The sequence below is a fragment of the Bubalus bubalis genome, chromosome 14 (assembly GCF_019923935.1).
Source record: "Bubalus bubalis isolate 160015118507 breed Murrah chromosome 14, NDDB_SH_1, whole genome shotgun sequence".
NCBI lineage: Eukaryota > Metazoa > Chordata > Mammalia > Artiodactyla > Bovidae > Bubalus > Bubalus bubalis.
In genome coordinates, this window is record NC_059170.1 from 19757922 (window position 1) to 19781359 (window position 23438).

The 23438-nt window shown below is 46.6% G+C and overlaps 1 protein-coding gene and 1 long non-coding RNA gene across 3 annotated transcripts; one reads left to right on the forward strand and one right to left on the reverse strand.

The window, feature by feature from the left end:
* The first annotated feature begins 1538 nt into the window (after positions 1–1538).
* LOC123464881 lies at positions 1539–4515 on the forward strand. The gene is made up of 2 exons (XR_006639947.1): positions 1539–2262; positions 3716–4515. It is a non-coding gene; the product is annotated as an uncharacterized LOC123464881 (long non-coding RNA).
* DYNLRB1 (dynein light chain roadblock-type 1) lies at positions 2264–19655 on the reverse strand. Of its 2 annotated transcripts, none has more exons than XM_045162628.1 (4): positions 19518–19655; positions 11087–11162; positions 5861–6028; positions 2264–2613 (listed from the first exon to the last, which is right to left on the reverse strand). In XM_045162628.1, exons 1-4 carry the CDS (start codon positions 19518–19520, stop codon positions 2570–2572), a joined length of 291 nt encoding a protein of 96 aa, XP_045018563.1. In that variant the 5' UTR covers positions 19521–19655; the 3' UTR covers positions 2264–2569. The 2 variants fall into 2 exon arrangements, with proteins under 2 accessions (XP_045018563.1, XP_045018562.1); XM_045162627.1 differs by lacking the exon at positions 19518–19655 and adding an exon at positions 18827–18925.
* Between the last annotated feature and the right edge of the window lie 3783 nt (positions 19656–23438).

Below are 23438 nucleotides of genomic sequence, written 5' to 3' on the forward strand. Positions count from 1 at the left end.
TGCCTGGAGAGTCCCAGGGACGGGGGAGCCTGGTGGGCTGCCGTCTATGGGGTCGCACAGAGTCGGACACGACTGAAGTGACTTAGCAGCAGCAGCAGTACTTCGAAATGCATCCAAAAACTCAACAGATGGATGGAGGGAGCAATGGCTGGTTATGTGATAAACACAGCAAAATGTTACTTGTAGCAATTATAGAATTAAATAGAGGATATAAAATTATTTCAACTTCTCTAAGAATATTCAGGACTTCCTTCATGGTCCAGTGGTTAAGAGTCTGTGCTCCCGCTGCAGGAGGTGTGGGTTCGATCCCTGGTTGGGGAACTAAGATCCTGAATGCTGCTTCATGCAGTCAAAAAACAGTTTTTTTTTCCCCATAATGCTGGGAATAGAAACACCGTTATTTGGGCAAATATACTTCTGAAACCCAGAAGCCATGCCTTTCCTCCAGTGTCAGTTTCTAACCTTAGCAGTTATTTTATTCCCGTACACTTACTACTTTTAAGTACAGAAAACACTAGGGTATTTGCATGTGTTACACCATTATTTAGTGGAATGAATCCAAGGCAAGCTTCCCAGGTGGGTTCCACTGCCCAAGGGATTAGGAGGTGGAGCATCTTTATGTTCATAGACCATCTGGTTTTCCACAAAGCCAGAGGGAGCCCAAACTTTCCTCGGAGCCTGGAGGGAAGTTTTATGATGGGGAATTTTAAGGCAAACAAGAGGGAGTGGTCGGGGAACTAAATGCAGGGAGGAGGGCCAGGTCCCCAAACCATTTCCAAACTCCTGCCCTGGAGCCAGACCTTCTATAATCCTGTAATAGAAACCTGACCTCCCCTCTGGGGTAATTTGTCAATCAGACCATCTTCCCCTGCTACTCTGTTTGAAGAAACTCAAGATAGAAGGACAGGAGAACCTTAGATTTGAATCCAAGTCTCAATAGCCTCTGAGAACAAAGACAATGGTGGTCACATCGCACTTCCTCTCGAGCCCTGATCAGTGTCGTCTGTGATCACCACCTCTGGCCCACAGTGACAGGGCGAGCACGCAGTGACTGCCCAGAGGATCAGGTGTGCTTGAAGATTTGGGGGAAAGTATTTAAAAGGATTATTTCTATACTAAGACAAACAGATTATGAAGTGCCAAGTTCTTATGATCTTCCACTAGAACAGATTTTGAAGAAATTTTGCTGAGCCCTTATAAACTACACCTCCAGGCTCCCAAGGGTACACTCCCCTGGGAGTGCTCTGTGAAGCAAACTTCACTGGAAAATTTAGAAAAGCATTTTTGTTGGATGGACACACACTGGAGATGGAGGTTACTGCTGGGGAAGGGAGCAGGACAAGGAGGGGGAAAGCTTTATAGTTGAAACCTTTTACTTCTGTCAGCCAGTGTTAGTCATCTTAGTCGTGTTTGACTCTCTGTGACCCCATGGGCCATAGCCCACCATCCTTTGTAGATGGAATTCTCCAGGCAAGAATACTGGAGTGGGTTGCCATTCCCTTCTCTCAGGGGATCTTCCCCACCTAGGGATCCAACCCACGTCTCCTGCATTGCAGGGGGATTTTTTATCATCTGAGCCACCAGGGAAGCCCTTTTCCTCTGTAACAAGAAACAAAGACAAAAACAAACCCTAACAAAAATACACAGTTTCTGGAGGGAAAAACCCCAGAGTGCTGCTGGGTGACCAGCGGCCTACGGCTTGGCTTCATTGAGTGGTGAACGCACCCCTGACCCCATTCCGCGCCTTAAGGGAAGGCAGATGCTTACTCAGGGTGAGCACACGGGTGAACCAGACCACTTAGGATTTCTAGGGAAGGCAATATGGAAACAGCAGAGCTGCTGGAGTCAGAGGCCTGTGCTCCGTCCATGAGATCTCAGGCAAGCCATTCCAGAGAACCCAACTTCCTCACCGTTAAGATGCTGTACCACCCCGTCTGCAGCGAACTACAAAGGTGATATGAGCCACACCTGGCACTCAACAAATTTCGCTCTCCTTTCCCTAGTGAAGTGCAGTTGGAAAAAAAATCTTTCAAAACACTGATGGGGATGAGAAACGATAAAAGGGATGGCGAGGGACAAGAGGCCCAGAAACCAGGACACCAGTTATTAACCTTGTCCGGCTCAGCAAGTGTGGCCACAGGTGCTGAAGGAGCACAGAGCACCCCCAGGCTTCGGGCAGCGCGGGTTCAGCCTCCAGACCATGTGATCACACAGGAAGCAAGACCTTTTCAACCCCGTGTTTAAAGACACACAGCCAGCCGGGTAAGCATTCTGGTTATTTTTAGTTAAAGAAAAACAGCCTTTTCCAAGGGCGACAAAGTCAGAAGGAAACGGGGCGTGGGCTTCTCACAAGCTCTTGCTCCAAAACCTGGACATGATTCTCCTCCCGGGAAATCAGAGGCAGCTGGCCAGGAATGATGTGGGGGGAGGGGCTGCAGCCCACTGGGTCACGGACCAGCCTGGGAGGGCTCCAATGTGCCTTCCACGTGCCCGTCAGTGGACATGATTAACGCTATTATTCTTGAGGGGCATTAAATTAAGGAATGACGCAGGGAGCCAAGAAAGCGGCTTATTCAGTTGGATTCTGAATCACAATCAGGAAATAGTCTTTATCTGCAAGAAAGGAAACATGAAAAAAAGAATCACTAACTGTAAAATGGGAGAAAAGCACACCACAAAGCCAATAAACATTCAATCACCAACTGTAAAATGCTGGTGGGGTGAAGGGGGATAAAAAGCATCAACGCTCAGGCTGCTTGCTGTGGCTGGGGAAACAAGATGAACCCGCATGTTTCCTGTGCGGGCTTCTGCACACGCTATAGGGAAGCGGGCTCCTAACCCTGCCCAGCAGTGGCGCTTGGCAGACCATCCTCATTTCTAATCTTCCCAGTACCAACAGGGAGGTAGGGTTATCAAGTTTTTTGGGTTGGGAAATTCAGGTTCAGAGTTTAAATGAACTGCCTACAGTACTGGTTCTCCAACTACAGAGTGTTGGAATAACCTGGTGGGCTGTTTAAAACAACACAGATGGCCCCACTCCAAGGGCTTCAGACTCACTGGGCCTGGGGTGGAGCCTAAAAATTTGCATTTTAACAAGCTCCAGGTGATGCTGATGCTGCAGGTCCTAGGAGAACCACTTGTTTAAGGTTACCAGGATAGTTAGTATCCAAGATGGAATTCTAACCTCAACCCTGCTAGTCTTGGGTTAATGTCAGTTCTGTCACAAGTTCAGTTGCTGGCCTTCCAGAACCTTCTGGACTAGAAAATTTCAAAGGCACCTGAGTTCCAGCTCTGGGGATTGAGCCAGTCAGAAGGAATGTCCGTTATGAAATCATAGCAAGTCCAAGTCCTCTGGGGTGAGCCTGACTGCCTGTCATTTTACAGAAAAGGAAATGGGAGAAGCAGGGTGTTTAAACTTTGCCCACTTAATAATCACACTCAAACATTTACCAAGGCTTCCCCATGCTGGCTCTGGGTTGATCCCTTCTCAAACAGCATCTCAGTGAATCCTCGAATTACTCTAGGAGGCAGGGACCAGTGTTCTCTTATTTTTACTACTGAGAACGCTAAGGCTCAGAGTATTAAATGACTTGGCCAAGCCAAGGCTAATATGCCAGGTGGGAGAGCTGAGTTTGACTCAGGTGCTGGGCACCTCTGGTCTGCCTCTTGCTGAACACGTGAAAACCTTGGCCATGTCTGCTTTGTGTCTGTTCAGATTCAAGCCTAAACCTTGCTTCTTCCCTTGACGATGGACATCTCGGAAGGAGCAGCTATTATATGATCAAGTCTCATGGCTAAACAATCTGTGTAAGTGAAAAATCACAAATAAAAATAGAAATAACAAGCTACCAACAAAACTAATGAATAGATACTACTAGCAATACCCATGTCTTTTCTTTCAAATAACCAGGCTCCACATTCAGTAACAGCACTCCAGTGCTTTGTGGGAAGTAGTGTAAGGCTTGATTGCCCTGTGTTAACTCAGGTGTTCAAGCAGACATTCTTAGAAGCTTTAAGCCAGGAAATGCTGTCTATGGAGAGTCTGGCGATTTGGAGACATCATCTGTCCTTGCTTCACACTGTGGGCTCCCAGGCGGGGCACGAGGTCTGCTCCGATTTGGAGGGTTGGCAGCCTGACTTTTAGCGGAGGGGAGGTTTGTCTGTAACCATGCAGCATGAAGTCTTGAGAGGGATTTGAGTTTAAATCTGATCTCAAGCTTTTCTGCTGACCTTATGCCAACATATTCAACCAGATGAGGCATCTCCGAATACCAGAGCAGGACCGTCCCCTGCCAGACATTTTACAGAGATGGAAACAGGTTCGCTGGTGCTCTGTGATTTGCTTAAGGTAGGACTCATAAGAGGTGAAGCTGGGAAAACAACTGGTGTGCCCGCTGCGGTCTATTTTCTGACAGAATGAGAGACCTCATCATTGGTTGGCCTGAGACCCATTAGAGAAGGATTACGTTGATAAACAATGTATGTATGTCTTTGGAATAAATGACTCTGAAGTTATTCTGTGTTTTCACTTGTGGCTGACCTGCTCTGTCCCCAGCCCTCTAGGGAGAGTCCCCAGGAGACCGGGGGCCCCCGTGACTGGCTCTATGGGGCTCTCCTTCACAGACTTCAAACAGCTCCACTGGGCCCAGACAGGCCTGGGGACAGGAGTGGTGATGCTCTGCCGCAAGGAGGGGCTGGCCCCTCTCAAATGACCTCAGAATTCTGCAGCCAGCCTCCTCGCCGCCTGTGTGGCAAGCCCAGGGCCAGTCACTGTGCCAGCCCTCCCCCTGCCCTCCTTCGTCCAGGCCCCCAATCACAATCCTATTACTGACTGCCTTGAAGAAACCTCAGCTCACTAAGTCCAGTCCAGACAGCCAAGTTTGGCGCCTGAGGCCTTCTAAATCGGACCATACACATCACCTCCCCTCCTTCCTACACACATCCTGCTGCTCTTGACAGGCTGCGCTGCAGCCACCTCCAACACCTCATGCACACTCACCTCGGGGCTCAGCCACAAAGGGGATGGTGAGAGAGGAGTAACCGCAAACAGTGCTGGAGGATCTGTCTACCACACCAGGCCGTGCATGAGAGTGAAGTGGGGCAGGGCAGGTGGCCCTGCTGACCCCTCCTGTGGTCCCAGTGCTTAGGGGCACCTCCCAGGGTGAGCATCTCGTCACCCTGAGAACAGATGCTAAGACATAGTCCCCAAGTACTTCATGTGAAAACAAAGCAATCCCTTCCCATGCTGGAGGAAAGACTGTCTGCATGGGGACCAGAGAAACAGGACTGTATTTAAGAAGTAGGCAAATTAATGTTTTTTGTGTTTGTTTTTTTTTTTTTTAGAATGAATGAGTGCATGGTGGTTTTGCCTCACACTTTGGTTTAGAATCACTGCATTCTTTTTTCTTTGGGCACAGCTCCAACTCCACCCCACCCCCCACCCCACTCACTTCCCCTTCACCTGTGCCCTCCTCTGGGAAGCCTTTGCTGACTGCCACAAGCAAGCCTAATCACGCCCTCCTCCATGTGCCCAAATGCTCCTTGAGTTCCCCCAAATCATGACTGAACCACACACACACACACACACACACACACACTTAGATGTCTATCTCCCCCATGACACCGTAATTCCCTACTAGGGCCCAGAACCCAGGACAGGGTCTGCCTAGAGTCACTGTGAATGAGGACTTGCTGGGGATGCCAGCTGGGCCAGGCCAGCTGATGAGACACTCAAATCTGTGCCTTCTGCTCTCAGGCCTTTCTGTGGAACCCATGGACACCCACACCCGAAGCCTTCCCGATAGCTACTGAGCATGGAGTAAGGGTCTGCTCTCAAGTGGGGGTGGGGAAGACCCCTTACCTGGTGCAACCATAATTTCATTTTTCTTGGAGCGAATTCGAAGGAAAGTGAGGTCATTCTGGGGGTCGATTTCACGCACGGTGCTCCGGGCCTTCAAGATGAAGTTGTGCATGAGGCTGGCGTACTGTGTGGTGGTGGGATTGTCCATGGTGCTCTTGATGGGAATGCCTGCGGGGAGAGCAGAGACTGAGCAGAACCCTGGGAGTGCCTTTCTGCCCTGCTCACAGCCCCGCGCCCACAAGTCCAGAGCCTAGACTGGCAGTTAACAGCCATCGCCCAGTGTTGACTGAGGACTTGACAGGCAAGTGCTGAGCACTTGAAGGATGCTAGCTCCAGTTCCCAGAAACGCTCTAAGGATGGTGTCACCATCTTTACTTGTCAACCAGGCAACAGAAACTCTGAGCAATGAGGTGGCCTGCTGAGGTCTAACAGCAGATAAACACAAGCAGTGGGGCCAGGATTCCAGTGAAGGCCTGCTGGCTTCACGGCTGGGCTCCCTTCACAGGGCCACATACTGACTGATTTCCAGCAACAGAAGGATAGACTATGACTCATAACACTGAGAGTATGAACAAAGAGAACAGCTGCTACACATCTGTAAGTACTGTGAAGTACAAGACGGAAGGTCCGCCTGCGCCGAGGCAGAGCCGTCACCAGCGCTGTGCTCCAGTCCCTAACAAGGCAGGCTTGGGCTCAGGCACACACACCGTCCACACACGACGCTGCCCCCTGTTAAAGCCTGTTTCTCTGTCTGCACACACCCTTGTAAACAGCGTTGCTACTGCTTTCAAAGAGCCCACAAGTGGCCATTCCACAGGGTTAATCATTCCCCTCTTGTTGGGGACTCAGGCTGCATTTTTTACTTAATCACCTCATACTGAACAACATCCTGCACCAAGCCTTTTCTGTTTTGAGGACTGCTTCCTTGCAATGAACTATTAAATGGCCTTCCCTCACTGGACGGTACCTGTTGTCATGGAGGTGAGGGATGGGGCTTAGCTTGAGACACCTCAGGCCACGGCCAGGTCATCAGGTGCCTATGAATCACTGTAACATGTCAGCCAGAGGCTCCATCGATGACCCCGAGTGCTCACAGTGCACAGGCTCTTGTTCCAAGTGTGGCCCAAGTCGCTCCCCACACATCAGTGGCTAGATTTCGGCTCTAGGACCCTGCCATCTGGCCTATAACTGACCAGCCAAAGGCTCAGCCAAAGACAGTCACCCGCAGACCTACCCATGGGTGGCAAGAAGCTGACCAAACCTTGTCTTATTATGGCACAGTGAGTGTAGGCAGAAGAGGGCATGGGAGCAAGAGAAGCTGTGAGTCAGAGGTTGCTCTGAGCCAAGTGGAGTTATGAGGACAGGTTGTAGTGATCACTTGCCTCTAAAGGAGACGATGACCAGGTCACCAGGGCAGATGTTGTGTCCTGGGTGGCAACCAGGTGCCCACCAGGGCCCCACGAGGCCTCATTCAGTGGTGAAACCTTCCTCGGGACAGCAGTATAAGCAGTTGGGGGGATGACCAGTAGGAACTCTGAAATCAAGGACCTGGGCTTCTCCCCTGGCTCTGCCCCTTCCTGGCTAGGTGGCCTTACACAAGTGATCTAACCTAGGCCTCCACTTCCTTATCTGTAAAATAATGCCTGTGCTTCACCGTGCTGCTGGGAGGGCTAAATGTGTCTTAATTCATCTGAAAATATTCAGCAAAAGCATGCACAGAGTAGCACAGAGTAAGTGCTGATTTATTACTGACATTACCCATGCTATAAACCCCATCCCTAAGTAACCTGAGGGGCCAGTCTTGAGGCATGGCAAAGTCTGGGGGTGGGAGGGGGCAAAGCTCTTGGCTTTCTTTTTGTATTCCATCAGGCCACCTTCTCTCAGGCGCCTCTGCCTGGAACTGTCTTTCCCTTCCCTGCTCTCTCCTGACTCCCGCTGTCCCTCACGTCTCCCTCCACCCCAGGATGTGGTCAGCGACCCCGTTCTACAGTCCCAGCACCGTGCCGCTGTCCTGCAGGGCAGTTACTCGAGTCTGAGATCATGCCTGCACGGGAGTGATCCTGACGCCTGTCCCCAGCAGACTGGACGCTCCCGAAGGGCCAGAGGCAGATCTGATGTGCTCACCAGTGTCTTTGGGGAGACTGCATCAAATATTTATGACTGTTGTTAAAAAATGAGTAGACACAGGTATGCTTTTAGTAGTTCAAATATACTGACATGAGTGTGATCACATGTCTACCAAGTGAGAAGGTGTGTAAGAGAGAAAAGAAACTAAGCTCTTGTTGGCTCACTGTAAAAACGAAAGAAAACATGGAGCTGGCAGGGTGGGAGCGGGGGGCAGGGACCAACACGGGGGACAATTTCAAACAAGCACAAGAGAGAAGTCCAGATTCACAGGATGCCAGAGCTGGGGAACACCTCAAAGACAGCCGAGTGAGTAGGTGGCCGACTGCAGGTCGTGGCCTCCACAAACGGGGGCTGAGCGCCTGCAGTGGTGGCTGGCGCCTCAAAGCCGTGATTCTGAATCTGGGGCTCAGATCTGTCAAGTTGTATAGCCAGGTCCGCCCACCAACCCCCCTCATCAATCAGCAATTAAAACACATTAATAAAACTTAACAGGTATTTATTGAGAACCAACTTTGTGTCAGCATTACTGCGGGTGCTGGGGATACAGAAATGATCACAAGAGATAAAGCTCTGCCCTCAGGGATTTACACATTTGAGACTTTTATTTTGCCCTGTGTGCGTAGCAGCAGATGGCAGGGGTCTGGAGGGTACAAATAGGATGTTCCTTACATTCCATTCTTGGTTAAGTCTGCTTAAAGGTACATTTTTATTATGAAACATCATTTAAATCTGGCCAAGGGTGAGACATCACCAGGCAGTGGCAGGTGGTTGGTAAGTGACTGGGACAAGAGCATGTCCTGATTTCAGGGGTGGGGAACAATCCCTCGGGGCTGAGCTGGTCAGGGAGGACATCCTGCTGGAAGAGGCAGCTGAACTGAATCACGGAGATGGAAAGCCCCAGAGGAGTATCTGAGATCCCTAATACAATCACCCTGACTGAACACCTCTAATGCAAGCCTTCAGAGGGGCTAAGGGCCCCCCAGAGCAGCGAGTTCTGACCACCTCCATCTGTGGCTGGGTGATCCAGGGCAGGTCAACCTGACTGCTCTCAGCTTCTGGTTTGTCATCTGAAGAATGGGCAAATGTCCCTACTTTGCAGAAATGTGTGAAATGTAAATGAGAATCTGAAGTGGGAGATCTATGAATGGACCACAAATTAAAAAACACACAGGGAATTTCCAGGTGGTCCAGTGGTTAGGACACTACACTTCCACTGCAGAGAGCACAGGTTCGATCCCTGGTCAGGGAACTAAGATCCTGCATGCTGTGTGGCTCGGCCATCAAAAAAACAAGCAAATAAATAGACGGATAAATAAATAAACACAAATGCAAGGATTTTTGACATTCATATGGCATTTACTATACATCAGGCACTGTTCTAAAAGCTTCCCTCAGAAAAAGACAGTGTGGCTGTCCACATTTTTCAGATGAGGAAACAAGCTGAGAGGCTAAGAGCCTTGTCTAGGATCACATAGTTGATAAGAAAGTAGTCAGGATTCACGCCCAGGCAGTCTGGTTCCACATCCCGTATTCTTAGCTACTGTGCCATACTGCCACATTAGTACACAAAAAATAAGTGCTCATCAGTATCAAAAAGGTAAGAAGTTGGGGCTCTATTTTCCTAATGAAAAAGCTCAACTTTGGGGGCAGTTTTACACTAGAATGAAGGCTTGTGGTCTGGAATACTGGTGGAAGTCTAGGGGGTCCCAGCTGGGAAGTCAGCCCCTGGGGCTGTTTCTCCCCAGCTGGGGTCAAAAATGTCTATTTACAGAAGAGTCTCATACCAAGTCTTCTGGGTCTTAGAGCAAGAAGCTCCTTGGAGCAAGGACCAAGGAAGTGGCTTGAGGCAGCTAGGTTCTGAAGAGGGGAAGGGAAAGCCCTGGCCACCCAGCTGATTAGTGGTGGACCTGAGACGCCTCCCATAGTGTCCTCAGGCTCCCCACCCCACTGCCTCCTTTGAATGCAGTGAGCACACGGTTTAATGAGAGCCTGACAAAGCTGGGGCACACATTCTACCTAGCTATGGGCTGGCCGGGGTCTGACGACTTGGAAAACAACATTCTAACTGAGGACACGCCACCTTCAATTTGTTACCCTTGGTGACTTTCATTCTGCTCTATTTAAGCAGGCACTGTTGAGAATTCTGCCGTTCCAAAATAAGGCCCAGAATGACAATGCAAATACACAGAGGCTCTCGAGGCGCGTCAAACAAAGCCAAGTTGGCTGGATGCATCGGGTTAGAGAACGGAGCAGGGGGGCCCAGTTGGGTGACCCTGGACATGGCCTGGGACGGAGTCCAGCAGCCACTCTCTGGTCCTTCATGGAACCCTGTGGGAGAAAGAGCCCAAGTGCGCTCGGACAGACTTGGGATGAAATCTTGGCTCCATAATGGCAGGAAAATGGAATTTCTAGACTCACTTTTCTCCACTGGAAAATGGAGACAACAGAGCCACTTCAAGGAATGACAGAAATGATCTGTCTGTGAAGCACCAGCCCGTGGCCTGGCAGAGAACAGGTGTGTGATAATATCGGTCTCCTTCTTCATCACGTCTACTGCGGTTTGGGAAAAATTAGCATCTGTACACTTTAACAGTTGTTGAAATAATGTCCCAGAAGAGGAAGGAAAACTATAGGCCCAAAGCAGTTGACAGCAGTGAGAGACAGCAAAAGAGAAGCAGAGACAACATAAAGGGGGGATGGAGAATGAACACGGGACTGGAGCTAAAAAGTCTGCGTATGTAAACCACGGAGCAAAATCAAAACCCCAAACAGAAACTCCTGAGTAAACAGACGCAAGAGTGACAACTATAATTATGAGCAAGAGAAAAGGCGCTGGACAAGGGCTGCCTGAAGAAGTGTGGCGCTCTGAGAGGTGTGACGTGTCAGGGCAGTGGGGCAGGGAGGAGTTTTCCTTTTTTTAAATTTAGAATTCTAGTAATAGTGCTTGGAAACTGGAGGTGATTTAAAAAATAAATAAATAAAAGGATGAGAACTAGATCAGGTACATGAGAGGTTTAGTAAAAAGCAACTGTTATGCTGTGTTAGGCTCTTTTCTGGGGGCCGGCCTGCACTCAGCTCATGGCTGGAAGGAGGGTGTACCTTCTGTGTTTACCACGATGATTCCCTGCACGCCCTTCTGGCTCTGGAGTCGCTTCAGGGTCTCCTCCACCTCTGCCTGCCAGAGAGAATAAGACCAAGGTTAGAGCGGTCAGGAAGCCTGGATCAACTCCCTTGTACCCCCGGCAGATGAATCACACTTCCCAACAACAGACAGGTAACACCCAGGCACGTGGCACCTCCTGCAAGCTCCCTGGGACTACCTAGAACAGCCCTGAGGCCACCGCCAGCATGGAAACCAATGCATTCCCGGTGTGGGGCGGGGCTGCTCCCTCTGCCCACCAGGGGCTCTCTGCCCCTCACTTAGGGAGCAGAACTCAAATACTATTCCCAGGAGTATAGCCACATCCATGACTCAGCTATTTGGTACAGCTGGGGGACAAACCAGAGGAAACTCATGATTTGAAAAATTCCAAATGGAGGTGTCTAACAGGAAGGAGATACACTGTCATTTGTCACCCGGAGCTGGTCTGGGTGGGCTACTCTGGCACATGCGACTTGTAAACCGAGTGGACAATCAGACTGTGAGTCCTCACCTCGCCAGGCAAGACCTTCTCCGTTATTACTCCCATTTCTTCCACCCTTCCCTCCACTCTCCCCCTGTATGTCCATATCTCCCTGCCTCCACAGCTTTTACCAAACAAGGCCTCTTCTTCGCTGAAATCCAACAAATTCTTCAGGATCATCTTAGATATCACGTCCTCCACGAAGCCTTTACTGATTCCAATGCAGTGGCCTTTGGCCATTTCCAATGGACTCCCTGAACTCTTGACTGTATCTCTCTGGAAATAGGTGCTGTTTGACTTAAAGTCTCTCTAATGGTCTGCAGAGCAGGGGCTCAATGAACAACTGTTAAACTGAACTAGGCCTAACTCCCCCTGTGGATGGAAACTGGCCTTCAAGTGTGTTTGTTCTCAGGAGGCCCCTTTTAGACCCATCCAGAATCTAGTGCGAAGCTCCTCACAGGCTGAGGGTCAGACACACAGGCTCTGTTCACCAAGAGAGCGGTACCCCGCCCTCACAGGCTGATGAGCTGGCCCAGAGGAGGAGCTTCTCAACAGAGGATGGAGACAGCACAAAGAAAGATTGTTTTTCTAGTAGGCCCGAGCCTCACAATCCAGTCACTGCCACCCACTCTCCACTGACATGTGAATACTCTCAGATGCTGGAGGGAAGGGCAAACAAGTTCCTCCTACAAAATGGCAAAGAGCCTGACGCCTCTGTAATCTGGAGCCTTGGTAAAAGGACACGGCTAGCTATGTGGACTGAAAGTACAATGCAGTGGGTTATGCATGGATGAGATCTTAATTCATTCATCGGACTTTCACTGAGCTCCGACCACACGCTATTCTGGAGAGGAGTGATAAAGTATTATACGATAGTGGTCAATACTACACAGCACTCAACCTGACCTGGTAACCCTCCTGGAAATTCATCCTAAGGAAACGATCTGAGAAAACTAAGGGCAAGATGTTTGCTGCAGTGACATCTTCAATAACAAAAAGCAGGAAGAGCCAAAACTGCCCAACATTTAGGGAAAACATCAAGGGGATTACGAATGTCCATTCACAGGAATGTAACACATTAACAATGGTGACCAGAATATTTATAACACCTTAAAAAGAAAGTACTTGGGAAATGGTATCCACATGAAAACAAGAAGAGGGCTAGAAGGATCATGAATGAAATAAAAAGCCACACCAAGAGTAGAGAATTATAGATAAGGTTTTTTTTTTTTTTTTAACAGCCTCTTTTACTCTAGTATATTATTTTTATTTAAAAACATTTTTTAACCCATCTCTCTGTGTATCCAAGAGATCACAGGTCTCTGACTTGGGACTATAGAGCTCTGACATTCTCAACACTGTAAGAATAAGAACACATAAGAATAACTAGGATGGCAGTTTAGGACATTTCAATCAACATGCAATCAAACTAGGGATGGGGAAAGCTAAAGATGGAAGAATTGAAGTCCAAAATACCCCTAGAGGTTGGAAAGTGAGGCTGAAATGAAAAAGATGAAATTTTGTAAGACAAGTTAATCATTCAATAACTGTATGGGAATCTTCTATGTGTCAGATGTTGTTTGAGGTCTAGGGGTGCTGTGCTGGACAAAATACAACAAAAACCCTGTCCTCATGAAGCTGATTTTGGGGGGTGGAGTGGGGGGAGGGAATCAGACATTAAGCAAAAGCATAAATAAAATACAAATGTCAGATTCAGTACGGATGGGGGATCTGGAAAGCAAGGGGCTGATGGCAATTTTAAACAAGGTGGTCAGAGAAGGCCTCGCTAAGGTGATAGTTGAATAGACATCTGAAAGGAAACAAAGGAGCTAACCAGGTGGATTTCTAGGGAGAGTGCTCCAGAAAAAATGCTAAGGGGCCAGTGTGGCTGAGGGCAGTGAGTGGCAGGTAGCCAGAGGAGAGGGAGGCAGGATCAGACAAGATTTCAGTGGTATTGTAGACCAGAGTGATGACTTTGGTTTTTAAAGGCAGGGGGTGTGAGGAGCCGCTAGCAGGTTTCGGGTGAGCAATGACAAGATCTGTTTCATAAGGATGTCCTGGCTGCTGTGTGGAGAATGGACTGCAGGGGGCAAGCACAGCCCGCCTGAGCCCGGCCTGCCCTGGTGAGTGCTGCTTCTTCTGAAAGCAGGGAACCTCCTCTCCCTCACTCACCACTAGATGTAACTAACTCCCAAGTCTCTGGACTCCGCTCATGAGCCTCCTGTGGGAGGCCTGCTCTGGACACCTGCCCCTCTTCTAGGTACCCAAGGCACCCTGACTCCACGGCACTTATCAGCAATGAGTGTAACTTCTGTTCTGCTTATCTCCTCCTGCTGCTGCTGCTAAGTCGCTTCAGTCGTGTCCAACTCTGTGTGACCCCATAGATGGCAGCCCACAAGGCTCCCCCATCCCTGGGATTCTCCAGGCAAGAACACTGGAGTGGGTTGCCATTTCCTTCTCCAATGCGTGAAAGTGAAAAGTGAAAGTGAAGTCGCTCAGTCGTGTCCGACTCTTAGCGACCCCATGGACTGCAGCCTACCAGGCTCCTCCATCCATGGGATTTTCCAGGCAAGAGTACTGGAGTGGGGTGCCATTGCCTTCTCCGATCTTTTCCTCCAGACCCAAGGAAACTTGGGAGCAGGAACCCAGCCTTTGTAATCCCAGTACCTGGTACAGCTCAACAGATACTGGAGGAACAAATAAAAACCATTTCCTCAACTGTGTTTTACAAAATCAACCTTTTTAAGTATAGTACCCTGGGCTTACAGTACCCAGCATGATGACTGAGGGTTTATATGATCCTAAATTTAATGAGACCCAACCACTGAGATCTAGCTGCTTAAAAGGTAAACATGCTTACCAAGAAAGGGAGGACACACAAGTATACCTGACCTATTCAGTATCTGCTACAGGTCAGATAGTAGGATGAATGTCTTCAGACACATCTCATCTGAACCTTCCATGGTTAGTATGAGATTCATTTTACAAGGAGGAAACCAAGGTTCAGAAAGGATAAGCATTTTGCCCAAGGACACACAGCAGGCCAAGAGAAGAGTTGAATACACCACTGACCACAAATGAAGATGTCCCCATCCTCACGAGTTCAGATTTTGGTACAAGAGACTTTCAAAAACAAGTGGCAATATTCCAGCATACAGGACGGGGGGTGGGGGGGGGGGGGCCGGGGGGGGGAGGGGGTGGCTTCTTGGATGAGTGTGGTCAGGAACACCCGAGGATGTAATCCTTAAGCCAAGAACTAAATGATGGGAAAGAAAAGTACTCCAGAAAGCAGCATGAAAACTAACACAGTGAAATCGGAAGCAGTTCGGCACGTTCGAGGAGTAGAGAGAATCGGTGTTGGAAGGTTTGATTCTCTGCTAATCTGACAGGCAAAACCCAAATAACAGAAAGTCAACCTTTCTTTAATTTTTAAGAATTATCAGCGAGGGGACTCCCTGATGGTCCAGTGGTTAAGAATCTGCCTTGCAATGCAGGGGATGTGGGTTTGATCCTCAGACATGGAACTAAGATCCCACGTGCCATGGAACCATGACTATTACGCCCCTTGGCCTGGAAAGTCTGTGCCCTGCAACGAAGTTCCCACATGCCACAACTAAGACCCAACACAGCCAAATAAATAAATATATGTTAAAAAAAAAAAAAGAATTATCAATGAGGCTGGTCAGAAAAAAAAAAACAAACCAAGACTTACCAGTGAAGTTAAGCTAGAATTTGACTGTCTGCATCTCTCCTTTTTCAAGTCTTTTGCTTTTTCTACTAATTTTATTGATTTTCAAAAACTCTTAAGTTAGAAATTTTAGATTTCTGCCCATCATATAAATTACACTTCTCCCACTTTTCTAATTTAACTTTACATTGTTTTTCAATAATCAGAGGTTCTGAATTTTTAAGTAATCAAACTTAATAAAAACTTTTCCCTGGAAGACTAGAGAATAGCTTCTCCAACCTGACCACAGCTAGTAGGGTGGGGTTAGGCCTGGGGGAGTGGGGGTCATGAGGTCTACAGGAGGCAGTAGGCACCTGCCTTCAGGAGAAACTGCTTAAAACAAATGTCAGGTTCAGCCCTGAAGGAGCCAAGAAAGAAAACAAATGATGCCAAAAAGACAGGAGCAGCCACAGCAACATTAGCAGAAGCAAGAGGAGTCCCAGCCAGGCATCCAAGTCATGCCACCTTTGTCTCTAAAGTCTGTTATCCCTGCAGTGCTAGCCGACTGGTACCAGATATATCTAAGTGAATATGTAGCCCCTCAGGGTTGGCTCACATCTCCAAATTCCTGCCTTGCTCCTAGAAAAAGCCCGGCTGGGATCCTCAGCACCCCGAGCCGAGTCTTTATTTCTATTAACACGGGAGTGTGCACCAGAGAAGGGACCAGGCTCCTGGGTTCTCTAATTTCTAGGTGCATGCTGCTGACAGACCAAAAAACACTCCAAACAAATAAAAAAACAAGTAGCAGTAAAACGCCAGGATTATTCGTTGGTTTGGCACGGGAGGGTAACCGCGGAAGCAGATGATTCACAAAGAAACTGTGACCACTGTGATGACCAAGCATAAAAAAGTTTTACTTTCTATTAAACAAAAACAAATTACAAGGAGGGGACAACATCTGCATCAAATACAACAGACAAAAGAGTAATTTCAAAACATTACACAGAATGATTAAGAAAAACAGCAAGTCTCCAAAAATTAAGTGGGCAAAAAGGATAAGAGGAGAAAATATACCTCAGAGAAACTACAAACACAAGAAAAATGTTCAACGTTCCCTGTAAATAAAGACATGAAAATTACAGCAATGCCGAGGTTATGTTTTTGAACATTGGCAGTTATTACGGCAAAACTGGTACAAAGGCAATAAGCCCTTTTGGAAAAGCTACAGGACAACACTATTATGAGAACCATATGTGCTGAGCCCCTTGCTTCAAATTCTTTGAGAATTTCTCCTAAGGAAATAATCTAATAAATGTGGGGGGAAAAAAGAAAGAAAAACAAACTACACATTCAGAAACATTCATCACAGCGCTATCTCTATTAGTGAAGAACCAGACGCAACCCAAATGTATGCTGGCGGAATGCTTTGGCAAATTATGATAAAAATATTTCATTGATTATTATGTAGTCACTAAAAATGATTCATTACAAAGACAGATAGCAACAAAGTTATATGTCTTTGGGTATTAAAACAAACAGAAACAAAAAACTAGCAGGTATATCTTGAATGTGAATACATGAACAAAGAGGAAGGAGAATGTACAAAGATGAAAATACTTGTGTGGCGGAGTAAAACTAGATGCTAATTACAGCCGATTTTTATATCACCAGCGTAAAGGGCAATTTGTCATTTTCTACCAAAATGTTCATGGGGTCGCAAAGAGTCGGACATGACTGAGCGACTCACACACACCCCCCCAAAATGTTAAAATGTGCACGCCAGAAGTATCACTGCTACAGAACGCTACATAAACACAAGCATGAGTGGACAAAGGAAAAAAAAACAAAAACAGTACTGCAGCATTGTCTGGAGTGAAAAACTGTTAACCATCTAAATGGATATAATGCAACGGAATAGGAAAACTGCCCTATAAAAGGATAAAATAGATTTGTATGTATCAACATGAAAAATATTTGGCATTTTTTAATGAACAAAGTTAAAAAATGAGATTATACATATAACCTAAAGTAAGCTTGTGTGTGTGCTTGCTTAGTCATGTCCGACTCTTTCTGACCCCACGGACTGTAGCCCGCTAGGCTCCTCTGTCCATGGAATTGCTACTCCAAGGGATCCTCCCAACCCAGGAATTGAATCCTTGTCTCTTGCACTGGCTTAATATGTATAAATACACAAGTTCTAATTTCATGTAATAAACATGTTATATACAAATGTGCTTATGCACTAAACAAATCTGGAAGAAGACGTATCCAACTGTCAACAGTGATCAGTAAAGGGGAGTAAGATGGGGACTACATACACTTTTCTAAGTTACATATTTTGGTAATGCTTGAATTTGTTAAAACATGCATCTAAAGTATGTTTTGCTTTTATGAATATAAATACACAATAGCATGGTATGGGTTGCAGGAAGCTCTGATTCGTGTAAGAAAAAGGGGTCTCATATATATATATATGAAAAGCTATGACAAACCTAGACAAAGCTATGACATAGCTAGAAAACCTAGACATTGCTAGAAAAGCTGACAAACCTAGACAGCATGTTAAAAAGCAGAGACACTACTTTGCCAACAAAGGTCCATCTACTCAAACCTATGGTTTTTCCGGTAGTCATGTATGGATGTGAGAGTTGGACTATAAAGAAAGCTGAGCACCGAAGAATTGATGCTTTTGAACTGTGGTTCTGGAAAAGACTCGTGAGAGTCCCTCGGACTGCAAGAAGATCAAACAAGTCAATCCTGAAGGAAATCAGTCCTGAATATTCATTGGGAGGACTGATGCTGAAGCTGAAACTCCAATACTTTGGCCACCTGATGCAAAGAACTGACTCTTTGGAAAAGACCCTGACGCTGGGAAAGATTGAAGGCAGGAGGAGAGGGGGACGACAGAGGATGAAATGGTTGGATGGCATCACCGACTCAATGGACACGAGTTTGAGCAAGCTCCAGGAGTTGGTGATGGACAGAGAAGCCTGGTGTGCTACAGTCCATGGGGTCACAAAGAGTCCAACACGACTGAGCAACTGAACTGATATATACATATAGATATAATAAAACAAACTAACGGTGTTTGTTTCTGAAGGAGACCGAGGTTGGGGGGGTCACAGTTGGGTGGGAAATCTATTTTTCACTTACATCTTCTCAGATTTTCTTTTTAACTGTGTGTAAGATTTATCTGTTAAAAGTTAATTTATTTTTTTACAGTTTACAAAGTGATGTGAAAGATGAAGTTACTTCCTCTATACTATAAACTAGCTAACTTTATAAAGCAAAGTACATTACTAAACTATATAGAGGAAAAACTGAAGAGAAAAAGACTAATGGTAATATACCTAATCCTAAGTCGTTACTTAACTCCAGATCATGGCATTGTTTCTTATTCCTTTTCCATTTTTCTTATAGTCTTTAAATACTTATATAAGATTTTTAAAAACCATTCACGGGTTTTAACGTGGGAACGGTTTTAAACCTGATTTAAAGGTCTTCTCGTTATTTTAAAGTTGGGAGGATTAAAAACACAAGAAAACAAACCTGTAAAGTCGTAATGAGCCCACAGTTCCAGCCAGTAGGGCAAGAACCCCAAGGGTGGATCCCGCTCGTTTCTGACTCATGCATCATGTCCCAGCGGCTCGAAAGAATCACGGGGACACAAAGGCAGCAATCAAGACTCTAGGGTTCAAATCCACCTCCGCCATTTCCTGGGGCAAGACACTTAGCTTCACTGGGTTTTAGATTCCAAGTATGTAAAACGGAGATAATGAGTGTACCCACTTATCTATGTAGGTACACCTTACATAGTTATGGGGTGTACCTACATGTAGGTATGGGGAGGCGTTTAGCAGAGCCAGACACTAATTAAGCTTCCTGTAAATGTAATCATTACAGTTATAGTCGCGCAACAAGGTCCAGGATGCTAGGACGCAGGGGTTTGGGGGCAGGCCTCTCCACCTCCGTCCACCCCGAGCCTAGGCCTAAACAACTGCTTCCGGTCAAGGGACTGCCGGATCAGGTGGCCCCGCCTCAGTCCCTTGTGAGTCTGAAGGCCCGCGCCGCCCCAGTTCCGCCCTCCAGACTGCTCGGGCCCGGCCCCGCCCAGCCCCACGGATGCCCAGCCAGGCGCTCAGAGCCGTCCCCGGAGGATGGAAGGGCAGTCTCAGGGTGGTGGAAAGTCTTGCTCGGCCACCTCCCGGGCGCCTGCCACAAGCTCCCGGCGGACACTCACCATCTCGGACCGATCCGGTAGCTCCGCGTCGCCGGCCCTCAGCCCGGTCCGGCAGCCTTTCTGCGCCTGCGCACAACTCCCTGTCAAGGCGGACAGCCTCGGTAGCCTATCAGAAACCAGCGTAGGACGGCGGGGCGGGCGGGTAGGCGGGTCTTAGTCAGCTCCCTCAGGGCTCGAGGGGAATTTGCCTTGTGCAGTCAGAAAGTGAACGGCAAGAGCGCAAAGGAGAAAATTCCGAACTCCCACTGTGCCGAAAAGACGCTGGTTCGCGTTGTTGGAAGAGGCTTTCAACCCTTAATCGAAGTCTTGAGTTGGCTCTGGGTGGAGGGTGATTAGAGATTCTGAAGGCGAGGACTGGGGATGCTGAGGCCTGTGCTCTAAGGTTGAGGCAAAAACAAGGCGCTAAGCCCCGATGCTCTAAAAACGCTAGAAAACCTGGAGTTCGGTCTGGAGTCAAGCGTCCTTGGGGGTCTCCAGAGCGACTCACTTGGGAATATTCCATGCAGGCTCTGAGAAGTGGTCAAGGCTAGCCTGGCAGTCTGCATACTTTGAATCCCTGTGTTCCCTTGGAGAAGCCACTTCACATTTCTGTGCTCCCTCACCTTCCTGGAGCCCTGTGTTGTTCCGTGTGTCACAAAACTGTGTTCTCTTGCAGGAAATGATTTATTAATTAGTGAACCTCGTGCTACGTTACTGGGCTGACACCCTCCCTAACTCCAGTAGACTCAGTTTAGTTTCTTCTCGTCACTGGAGTTTGCTGGGTTTTCAACACAGATGATCTAGCTCCCAACTTTCTTTCCACCGTAGCCTCAGTTGGGGAGGACTGTCTGCACGTTAACAGGACTAAATGTAGTGACTTTACAATGAGTAAACCTGGCAGACACCGTGTTAATCAGCGAGTCCAGGTTAACATAGCTGGAAACAGGACATATTCATACGTGCCCTTTGATACCATGCACCAAGGGCACGCCACCTCCGGTTTTGTTTTTTTCCACAAAAATCCATGGCCTTAACTATGAGAAAATATTAAACTAGAGGGGCATTCTACAATGTGCCCGGAAATACTCGTCAAAAAAAACCAAGGTCATGAAAGACTAGGAACGAATGAGGAACTGTCACAGATTGGACGAGACTGAGAAAAACACTGGTGGAAAAACTGGTGACAGCTGTATAAAGGTTTGAAAAGTTTAGTATAAAAGTTGAGTTATTTTATTGATGGTCAAGTTTTTATAATTGTACCAAGTTATATGGGATGTTAACATTAGGGAAAGCCTGGGTGAAGGGTTGTGCAGTTCTCTGTACTGTTTCTGCAACAGTTCTGTAAATCTGAAATCATTTTTTTTTTTAAAAAAGGATTGGACACAAAGAAATGGTTATTGAATGCAGGAAACATTAGAAAAGTGTTTAGCAAGGGGAAGAAGGATACAGTGACTGGACCCCAAGATAAGCACAGGAGTATCATCATCTTACATATGGTGAACTAGACTGAAGGGTGAATGAATTGAACAAGATTATAATCATAAAAGCCAAAAAAAAAAAAAAAAAAAGAGTATGGCCTAGAGTTCATGTGACTGGCTGGAGCCAGAGTAAGAATTGAGGAGGCGTTGGAAGAACTGGAAGGAGTTAAGGCTTTGAGTTTTGGAATTAATATTCTGTGGAATGGAGGAACCACTGGGGAGAACTACTTGAGACTTAAGTCTTCCACAGATCTTTCTGAGGCAGCACAAACGGACTGGAGAGAATGAAATGACAAGTTGCTACAGTCAATGAGGGTAGGGATGAAGGATGTGGGCTGTGGCAATGGGGGCAGCTCTGAAAGAAATGATTCTCAAGTTTTGGAGATGGACTTAACAGGATCTGAAGACCAATTAGATGGAACTAGTTACGGAAGACTCCCAGAGTTGCTGTTAAGTAGAAGTATAGCAAAATGTTTAAGCACAGTCTTTGGAGTCAGACAGTCCTGGATTCCAACTTGTACTCTTGCCATATAACAGCTAAGGACACTTGTAGCTTCTCAATCATCTTGAACCTATTTTCTGTAAAACAGAGATGATCATTCGTCTGTGAAAGTGACCAGGAACACTAAATGACAGTGCATGTTACATATCTGAGTGTTTGGGATATAGTAATAAATGCTGAGAGTTGTCCTGGAGTAAGTGAATAGAGGTGTGATACTGGTTGCTAGGATAGACAAGACAAACAGAAGAGGTCTGAATTAGAAATGAGGAAAGTAACAGCATGGCTGTTTTCACTTATCTGCAGGAGTAACTAAAAATTTTCAAGGTCCCTTCCTTGTGCATTGCTTTCAGGAAACTCTGATGCTCACAGCATCTTTGCCCAATAGGAACTTGTTCATGGGGGACCAATACTGTCCTTCCTAGGTCTCCACTTAAGACCTGAAAGATTACCATGGATCCTCCCCTTAAGTGTCCTGACCACAAAGCAGCTTTACAGACACATGGAAACTGACCAATAAAATGAGCTGGGAGTGACAGCAGTTTCTGTTCTGGAGTTCTACAACATGAGATCCTCTTCCTAGAAGTCCAGAGACTAGCAGCCAGTCAGCCACAGCTGAGTCCCAGTTTGATGCTTTGAAGAGTTTGGTGCTGGAAAGCCAAATGTTCAGTAAAAATAACTACTTATTTTCCCAGGGAGGATTTCCTCATGCTGGGGGAAACACATCTTCCCTCTTTTCCTTAGCAACGGCGAAACTAGAGATTCCTAGCTGCTTAGGACAGATTAAAGACGATAAGGTCTACTTTGAAGGATCTCCAAGGAACCTGTCTTCCAGTCACTGCTAGATCACCATATTAAAATTAAAAAAACAAACAAACAAACAAACAAAAAAAACCACTTCCCTTAGCGTCTTTCCACTGGGTCAATTTTAAATAACACCATGACCACTTGGTTTCCTAATAAGAAAAGGTCTTGTTAACTAGCTGGTGATTCTCTATGGAGCACCCATGGCTGAGATCCTTAGGGCACCCTTAGTTGTGCCAGAAAAGCAGACATCTTCATCTTGGTTTTCTTAAACACAGGCACCAAATCCAGTCTCACCCGAGTCTTTCTAGTTTTTCTCCCATCTACTCCAAGCACAGACAGGCAGTAACTTTGCCCATGTACAAAAGCAGAGGGGGAGAAATCTGTACATCCTGGTCACATAAAAGGCTTCCCTGCAGGTGGGAAAAACCTTATTCAAGACTAATAGCAAAGTGTGCAAAGGAAGGACCAGAAAGTTTAATTGTAAACAGTCTTACATCTTTTAGGAAACGCAAGTGAAGGAGCCCACTGCAGGACCTTTGTAACAGCACTTGACTCCCTATGGTACTTGTAGAGTTACCTGAGTATTTGAAATTGCAATTTAAGAACACAAAGGAACTCCAATACAATAATATACAATCCAGTGCTGCTATTCCATTTTTGGTTAACAAAAGCATAGCATATATACAAATAATTCTGAAAGCAACTAAAAAAAAAAAAAATGCGGGGGGGGCTGGAGATGCCAACAATATTAAATAGAAGTAGTTAACTTAAAGGAATTTAAAATGATGGAGTTACATCCAAAACAAGGAGGGATATAAAAACAGAAGTCTAATTCCGTAAGTCATCCCTAGTAACATTTCAAGTTATTAACCAGGTAAATAAAAAAATTGGCAGAGTGGGCCTAATTGACATAGTTGATTTAGGATGAACCTCTATGGGCTGGTGAGTCATGTTTCACTAATATTTCTGATGAAATGACACTGGTATGTTAATCTCTTGATGAAAAATTAGTACCCGAACTTTTAAATAGAGTTATTGTAAGTCTTATGAAATTAAAATTCTCCTGCACTCTGATTTAAGATCATAAAAGCCAGAGCAAGAATTCATTATTATGAGCTGCTGGACCAGTTTTAAATCAATCTATTTGATAAAGCAAGT